We start from the raw sequence: 8,770 nt of genomic DNA, 5'->3' as shown, positions 1-8,770 counted from the left end.
TTTCCCTGTAAAACATTTACTATTATATACCTTTACTTTGATATTACGGGGATCGGAGCAAAATGCAAAATTGTGACGCATGTCAAAATTTTCAATGTGTTTTAAATGTACTCATTTTTTCGAATCCTGAAAAAACTAATAAGTATTTTTGAAAAATTTAAACGCAGAATGAAAGACTATATTACCGAGGGCCGAAAAGTCCCTTAGAATAAATAAAAAAAAAAGACTAACTTTTCACTCTAATGGCATATAAAACAACATAATGCTATTCTACATCCCACCAGAATGAAAACAATGGGAACCTTCTCTGGTTACACCTCCGAGGCTTCTACAATTTGCAAGCCATACGGATGCTGAGACTAAGGAAGATGAGGGAATTCTACAATTTGCAATTCACGTCCCATCTGCTCAGCGCGGTAAAGTTCCAACGAGAATAGTTCCCTTCGTACTCCAATCAGAGTAAATGTAAATCAAAAATGAATAACCATTTTCAATTTCGTTGCAAAACGAAAACACAGCCGAACCATATTCTAGTCCAATCAGAGAGTGACGCAAGCACCTCTACCGGTTTCGAAACTTATTAGTCTCTCATCAGGAGGCACATATGCTGCTCTCCCTGATCCAACCAAAACAAAACCCCGGCATGCAGTCCCGTATTTTCGTTTTGCAACGAAATTGAAAATGGTTATTCATTTTTGATTTACATTTACTCTGATTGGAGTACGAAGGGAACTATTCTCGTTGGAACTTTACCGCGCTGAGCAGATGGAACGTGAATTGCAAATTGTAGAATTCCCTCATCTTCCTTAGTCTCAGCATCCGTATGGCTTGCAAATTGTAGAAGCCTCGGAGGTGTAACCAGAGAAGGTTCCCATTGTTTTCATTCTGGTGGGATGTAGAATAGCATTATGTTGTTTTATATGCTATTAGAGTGAAAACTTAGTCTTTTTGCTAGCAGTTGCCGCTAGGGCATCTATGCCATTTCGTTCGTTGCAATCCGGGATTGCATGCCGGGGTTTTGTTTTGGTTGGATCAGGGAGAGCAGCATATGTGCCTCCTGATGAGGATTAATAAGTTTCGAAACCGGTAGAGGTGCCTGCTGCACTCTCTGATTGGACTAGAATATGGTTCGGCTGTATTTTCGTTTTGCAGCGAAATTGAAAATGGTTATTCATTTTTAATAAATAAAAAGTTTCTTTTGAATGAAATATTTGCAATTAAAAATCACACTAAATTTTCTCTTTTATTTTCACCCCTGTACTTATTAAAATAAACATTATAAATGTTTTCAGGGACTTTCGGCCCTCGGTAATAATGTAGTCTTTCATTCTGCGTTTAAATTTTTCAAAAATATTTATTAGATTTCTCGGGATTCGAAAAAAATGAATACATTTAAAACACATTGAAAATTTTGCATTTTGCTCCGTTCTCCTTAAAGTTTGGATACGGCGATACAATGGACAGGATCTTTCCCGCAGAAATGTGAATATTCTACTGTCGGGATCGATTGTGCGTATTGGTAACAATGCGAGAGACCAGCTGACAAGAACATTACCTCCGCTGTAAAATTGTTTACTTTTTACAGAATATGTTTACTTTTTGAAATCATTGATTTAACTTTTAATAATAAAAAGAATATAATCTAAGGTTTTTCTGTAACATCGTTTCATGTTTTTGTATATAATATAGGGTGTTCCAAAAGTAGCGGAACGGTCGAATATTTCGCGAAATGAACATCAGATCGAAAAAAGGAAAAATGCGTGTTCAATAATTTTCAAAAATCTATCGAATGACACTAAATACGACCCCCACTCCAGCCCTAGAAGAAGGATGGGGGTAACTTTAAAATCTTAAATGGTTTTTAATGCAGATTTAGATTCCTTACGTAAAAGCGGTGGTAAAAATAAGGAAATTTTATTCGAGACATTTTTTCGAATTGCGAATAGATTGTCCTATAATCGAAAAAAAAACATTTATTGTGATACCAAAATGAAAAACCAAAAAATACTTATTTAGTATTTTCAAAAATCTACCGAATAACACCAAACAACATGGACCCCCCCCCCCCCCCCCCCCGCCCCCTGGAGGTTTTCACGTCGATGGAAAGAGACTAAATCATCTATGACATTGTTCTTATAACAGACGACTTAGGAGAAGCCAGAGTTATGCCGCAACAACTCAGTGGCGGATCCAGGGGAGGACGATGGGGGCGATCGGCCCCCCTCTCATACCAAGTTATATATAAAGATTATAAAAATAGGCATTTATTCATTTATTTTTCATAGAAATTTAGCCAATTGGCCCCCCTCTTGACAATGCTGGCTCCTGCTGGATCCGCCACTGCAACAACTACAGCAACTAGCACAGAAAGTCGGTTTAAAGATAAACTATGGAAAAACAAAAACGATGACCAATCTCGTCCCCAATGAGCCAATAGAAATCGAGACATCGCCCATGGAACTTGTGGAAAGACATGAGTAATTGGGATACCAGAAGATTAACTCGAGATAACCAATAAACAATGAATTATTCAGAAGAATAAGTTTGGTTTGGGCTGCATTCAGAAACATGAGAGATATGTTTAAAAAATGTCCCAATCCTCACATACGGAGCAGAAACCTTAACTCTCACAGAAACATCCGCAGAAAGATTGAGATAAATAAAAGATTGAGAAAAGTAAAATAGAGAGTTTCTTTGTTATTAAAGATATCAGAGAAATTAAAAAAATAAACTATTCACAAAATATGAGACTACAACAAAATATCGAGGTATACTCACCTTTGTGCCTTTTTCTCCCTACAAGCTGTCTCAAACTTTTGTTTCGGTTAAAACACATGTTAAATTACAAAACCGTCTATTTTTTTATTTCTAAAGATATCAGGGACATTCAAAAAACAAAATATTTACAAAACATAAGACTACAATACGATTTCGATATATACTCCTGTACGCGCCACTCACCCCCAATTTTAATTTGAGTCAGAGCGCATCGTGGATGCGTGCGACCATCACCCCGACTGAGGGGAAAGACAGTACTCATTCGTCTTCAGGGTAGTAAAATACATACAATATTGTCACTATATCAATAAATACATTAGCATTTATAGTGTTTTTCAATAGTTATTCAGTAAATACAGAACACTTCAAGCGTCAGCTACAATTTTGGTCCTTCGTAATAAACCAGATCTACAGTTCAATTAATAATAATAAGATTAATTCTTTTAAAAGCATTGTGTTTCGTGGAAGTGACGCCAAGCCAAGCCGAAAAAGCGCGCGCTCTAGACCCAGTCATCCAACGATTCATCATTCATGAGAGGAGCGCTGCATTGTAGGATTCTTCGATTCTTCAACTGGCCGATCGCAACGACCACATCGAGGCGAGAACAGACAAAGATTTTCAAGTCAGGTACCTATTATATAAATATTCAGAGCTAATATAATCCTTATTTACCGTTTTCCTATACCATTTTTCAATTATTCAATGAAAGCAATTTAAAGACATTTTAACATGTTTTAATTTTAATTCAATTACATATTTCATTTTATTTATCTTACGCTATACTTATCTATTAAATAATAATATTACATATATTATTAAATATAATATTTATTATATTATAAAAATAATTACACAATATCATTATATCGCATATTTATATAGTACAGTCATATTTAGTATTCGGTTTTATTTTAGTTAAATTCTATTTGCACTTTTAAATAAATCTTGTTGTTTTTGTTTTGTTAATAAATAAAATGGAACATTTAAAAACATTACGTGTCAAGCGAGGTAGCTTAGAAGCGCGACTAGCAAATTTTCAGATATACGTTGAAAAATGCATGACACAAATCGATTCAATAGACGATAGAGTCTTAAAAAACAGACTTTCAGATATTGAAAGTCTATTCGCGGAATTTTCGGAGCTTCAGGTAGGCATTGAATGCTCGGTGAAAGAAGAAGACTTACAAGGCGAGTATGACAAGCGCAAGGCATTTGAAAACGACTTTTATTCAATTATTTCAAAAGCGCAAGGTCTTGTCAAGGAAAATAGTACAGATAATGTAGGTTCAGCTTCGGTTTCCAATCCAGAAAATAGCAGATTCCCTAGCTCATCAGAAGTACGATTACCGGCCCTAAATCTGCCAATATATTCAGGAGAGGCAGGTGAATGGCTCCAGTTTCGCGATAGCTTTGATAGCTCGATAAATAGCAACCTTTCCATTAGCAATGTACAGAAATTTCACTATCTAAAGAGAGCTTTGAAGGGTGAAGCATTTGAAGTTATCGCCAATATCCAGGTCACACATGACAATTTTCCGATAGCTTGGGATTTATTGTGTGACCAATATACTGACAAGAGGGCATTGTTGCATGTACATACCAAGGCCTTATTCGATATCCATCCTGTAAAAAAGGAATCTTCAAAGAGTTTAAGCCACTTGGTAGATCATGTGAGGATGCACTTAAGGTCTTTAAAGTGACTAGGACAGCCTACAGAATCATGGGATACTTTAATTATATATTTGGTATTCACTAAACTTGATCCAGTGACAATTAGAGAATGGGAACTAAAGGATTTCATGAATGATACTCCTAAGTTGGAAGCTTTTCTCACATTTTTGAAACAAAAGTCAAAAATGCTCAAAAGAATGGAGGAAAAACCTACAGAGGCAAATTCAAGCCAAAACGTAAAGGGACAAACTTCTAAACCACCAGCAGAGTCTAGTAATAAATCTAATTCTCATGTTCACAGAAGTTATCATATCTCAAATCGTACTTGTGCATCATGCGATGCTCCAAATCATAAAATTTATACATGTACAAAGTTTCTAAGGTTTTCTGTGCCTGAACGAACCGATTTAGTCAAAAAATCCAATTTGTGCATTAACTGTCTAAATCGGGGGCATCAAGTAAACAATTGTAACTTTGGTCATTGCAAAAACTGTACTGTTAAGCATCATTCTCTGTTGCACGTTTCCGAACCTTCTACATCTAACACCAATACGCAACAGTCTCTATTTACATTTAATTTAAGTTCAAAACAGGTAATTCTATCCACTCTCTTGTTAGAGGTAGTTGATTCAAAGGGAAATCGTCATGATTGCAGAGCACTTTTAGATCCAGGGAGCCAGTCTAATTTCATTAGTTCACATTTATGCCATAAACTTGCACTACCAAGAAAGCCTACAAATATTACGATTTCAGGGGCATTCAAGGTGGAATTCAAAATTCAGGCTGTTTGTCAAATTCAAATTTTGTCTAAAAACACTCCATTTACTGCTCCTTTAGTCTGTTTGGTAGCTCCAGAAATATGCGATGTTGTACCCGAAGCTCCTATTGATCCAGTATCTCTTTCGATACCTACATGTCATAAATTAGCAGATCCTGATTTTCACATTCCCAAACAAATTGATCTTCTCATAGGTGCTGAGTTGTTTTGGGAAACATTATGCATAGGACAGATTCGTCTTAAACCTTCAGGTCCGTTTCTTCATAAAACTAAGTTTGGTTGGATAGTTTCAAAGCCCATCTTTCAGACCGATCCAGTTCTTCTCCAAGTTATTCACAAAACTTAAACATACAAAGTCAGCTTGCTCGCTTTTGGGAAATAGAGGAGTGTTCTGACTTAATTCAGTCTCCAGAAGAGAAATCTTGTGAAGATATGTTTACTTTTACACACTACAGAGACAACGAAGGTCGATTCGTGGTCTCAATACCCTTGAAAGAACCTATTTCTAGACTAGGTGACTCAAGATCTATTGCACTTAAAAGGTTTCATGATCTAGAACGTAAACTTCAGCGGAATGCACAGCTTCGAGAGTTATACACTTCATTCATGAGAGAGTATAAAGAGTTAGGGCATATGTCCAAGGTAGACCCGTCGAATAATACAACACAGTTCTTTTTGCCACATCATGGCGTATTAAAGGCAGATTCACTTACAACCAAATTACGGGTTTTATTCGATGGTTCTTGTTCTTCATCTTCAGGCTGGTCCTTAAATGATATACAAATGGTAGGACCAACCATTCAAAATGATCTCTTTCACATCTTACTTCGTTTCAGGCAACATACGTATGTCGTTTCAGCTGATATATGCAAAATGTATCGGCAAGTTTCAATTCATCCTCCACAAAGAAATCTTCAACAAATTCTGTGGAGAGAAAAACCTTCAGATTCTCTTTTGGAATTTCAATTAAATACGGTTACGTATGGCACATCTTGGAACCTTTACGATTCCTAGACATATAAGATGTAACAACCCTGTTGTAACTGAAATCCACACTTTTTGCGATGCAAGTGAGAAGGCTTATGGTGCCTGCGCATACATTCGCGCAATTGACATTCAAGGCAATGTTAAACATATCCTCTTCTTCACTAAAAACATTTGTTGCAAACAGGATATCTGAAATTCAGAGCAAAACTTCATGTGAAAATTGGTACCACGTCAATTCATCTTCGAACCCTGCAGATCTATTGTCACGATGTGTCACTCCAACTTCATTATTTGCATCTTCTTTATGGTGGCATGGTCCAGACTGGCTTTCTCTTCCCTCAGTGAATTGGCCCATTGCTTCCGTTTTCAAGGAAACGGAACTTCCTGAAATAAAAACCCCTCAAGTGCTACAAACTACAATAAGAGGTACTGCAATAATAGATATTGAACGATTTTCAAATTTCTCAAGACTTCATCGCTCTATGGCATTTGGTTTACGTTTTATTCATAACCTCAAACCAAGTAACGATAAGTGCCATGGGCCATTGAGCAGTGAAGAACTGTCAAATGCGTTGAACATTCTTTCAAAGATAATTCAAGCTGAATATTTCAGTTCAGAAATAAAATTGTTGAGAGAATCATGCCCAATAAAAAAGGGTACTCTTAAGTTTCTTTCGCCGTTTTTGGACGACATGGGTATTTTGCGAGTTGGAGGTAGACTCAAACATGCCTCATGGTCATTCGAAAACGCCATCCTATTCTACTTGCCAAAGATTCGCATTTTAAAAAATTACTTTTCATTGATGAACATAAAAGGCTTCTTCATTCAGGTCCCAACCATTTACTTTCTTCTGTTAGGGACAGGTTTTGGCCCATTTCCGGCCGCAACATTGCTCGCAAAACAGTGCATAGTTGCATAACATGTTTCAGGGCAAAACCCTCTTTTCAAACCCCTATAATGGGTGATCTTCCCAAGGAGCGGGTTACTCAAACGTTTCCCTTCCATTCAACTGGCGTGGATTACGCTGGGCCCTTTCTCCTAAAGGATAGGAAGGGTCGGGGGTGCAAGGCGTTTAAGGCTTGGGTTTGCCTCTTTATATGCCTTACAACCAAGGCTATTCATCTGGAGATAGCCACAAGTCTTACTTCCGAAGCATTCGTTGCCTGCCTCAAGCGCTTTATAGCTAGAAGAGGCCGGCCCTTGCAATTATTTTCGGATAATGGCACTAATTTTACAGGAGCCAAGAGTGAGTTGGATGCAATTTCAAATTTTTTACTCAATAATAACTCATTCTGCGCTAACGATCAAATAGTTTGGAAATTCATTCCGGCAAATTCTCCACATTTCGGGGGAATTTGGGAGGCGGGCGTAAAATCAATGAAAGTGCATTTACGCCGAACAATGAAAAACAACATACTCACTTTTGAGGAATTTCAAACACTTTTAATTCAAGTAGAGTCAGTATTAAATTCCCGACCACTCTCACCTCTTAGCTCCAATCCCAATGATTTAAATCCCATTACACCAGCTCATTTTATCATCGGCAGACCATTTACTGCATTGCCTGAACCAGACGTGACGGAAGTATCTACAAACCGATTGTCTCGTTATCAACATCTTCAGATGATGCACCAGCACCTATGGCATCGCTGGTCCAAAGAATACATGGGAGAGTTGCAGAAATGGTTTTCTGACCCTTCACCTAACATACAAATGGGACAATTAGTTTTAATCAAGGACATGCGGTTTCCACCTCTGTGTTGGCCATTGGGCCGTGTGACTGCCATTCATCCAGGACAAGATGGTGTGACTCGCGTAGTGTCAGTGAAAACAGCTCGCGGCGAATACAAACGCGCGGTTAAGAACATTTCACCACTACCGAACATTTAAGCTTTACTTATATTGAAGACTTTTCGTTATTTTCACTACCGAACATTTAAGTTTTCACTTATATTGAACACTTTGCGTTATTCTCATAACCATTTTTTTTATCTCATTTATGTATTTTATCTTATTTATATGTATTTCCTTCATTCATTTGTATACTTTATATATGTTGTATATGTACTTGCATAATTTGTGTTGACATATTTGAAATGTATTTCAAGGCGGGGGGCATGTACGCGCCACTCACCCCCAATTTTAATTTGAGTCAGAGCGCATCGTGGATGCGTGCGACCATCACCCTTACTGAGGGGAAAGACAGTACTCATTCGTCTTCAGGGTAGTACACTACATACAATTTTGTCACTATAGCAATAAATACATTAGCATTTATAGTGTTTTTCAATAGTTATTCAGTAAATACAGAACACTTCAAGCGTCGGCTACAACTCCCATTTGTACCTCGTTCTCCCTACAGGGCGTCTCAAACTTAACATAAGAAAAACATGTTTCTTTTCTTCCACCCAAAAAAAGTTTGAGTAAACCTTTGCATAACTGTGTAAATACTAAAGAAAAGTCTAAAATAATAAAAAAATAGCGGAATCCGTTAATCTGTTCACGAAAAAATCTACTATAAAAATTCAGCAGAATTTTCTATGTCCCTAACTTT

General features: G+C 37.1%; 1 protein-coding gene across 1 annotated transcript; it reads left to right on the top strand.

Moving 5' to 3' along the window:
- Positions 1-3,753: 3,753 nt before the first annotated feature.
- Positions 3,754-5,574, top strand: LOC126883572 (uncharacterized). Its single transcript, XM_050649215.1, has 2 exons — positions 3,754-4,162; positions 4,547-5,574. The coding sequence occupies exons 1-2, from the start codon at positions 3,754-3,756 to the stop codon at positions 5,572-5,574; spliced, it is 1,437 nt and encodes a 478-aa protein (XP_050505172.1).
- The last annotated feature ends 3,196 nt before the right edge of the window (positions 5,575-8,770 follow it).

Source organism: Diabrotica virgifera, chromosome 4 (assembly GCF_917563875.1).
Source record: "Diabrotica virgifera virgifera chromosome 4, PGI_DIABVI_V3a".
Lineage (NCBI taxonomy): Eukaryota > Metazoa > Arthropoda > Insecta > Coleoptera > Chrysomelidae > Diabrotica > Diabrotica virgifera.
Note: the sequence above shows the minus strand (reverse complement) of the source record. Positions and strands in the feature narration are given on the sequence as shown.

Excerpts from the sequence above, each read along its gene's own strand:
- LOC126883572 (XM_050649215.1), top strand. The coding sequence starts at position 3,754 with ATGGAACATTTAAAAACATTACGTGTCAAGCGAGGTAGCTTAGAAGCG. Across the intron at positions 4,163-4,546 it reads AATATATTCAGGAGAGGCAG|TGACAATTAGAGAATGGGAA; the intron begins GTGAATGGCTCC and ends AACTTGATCCAG.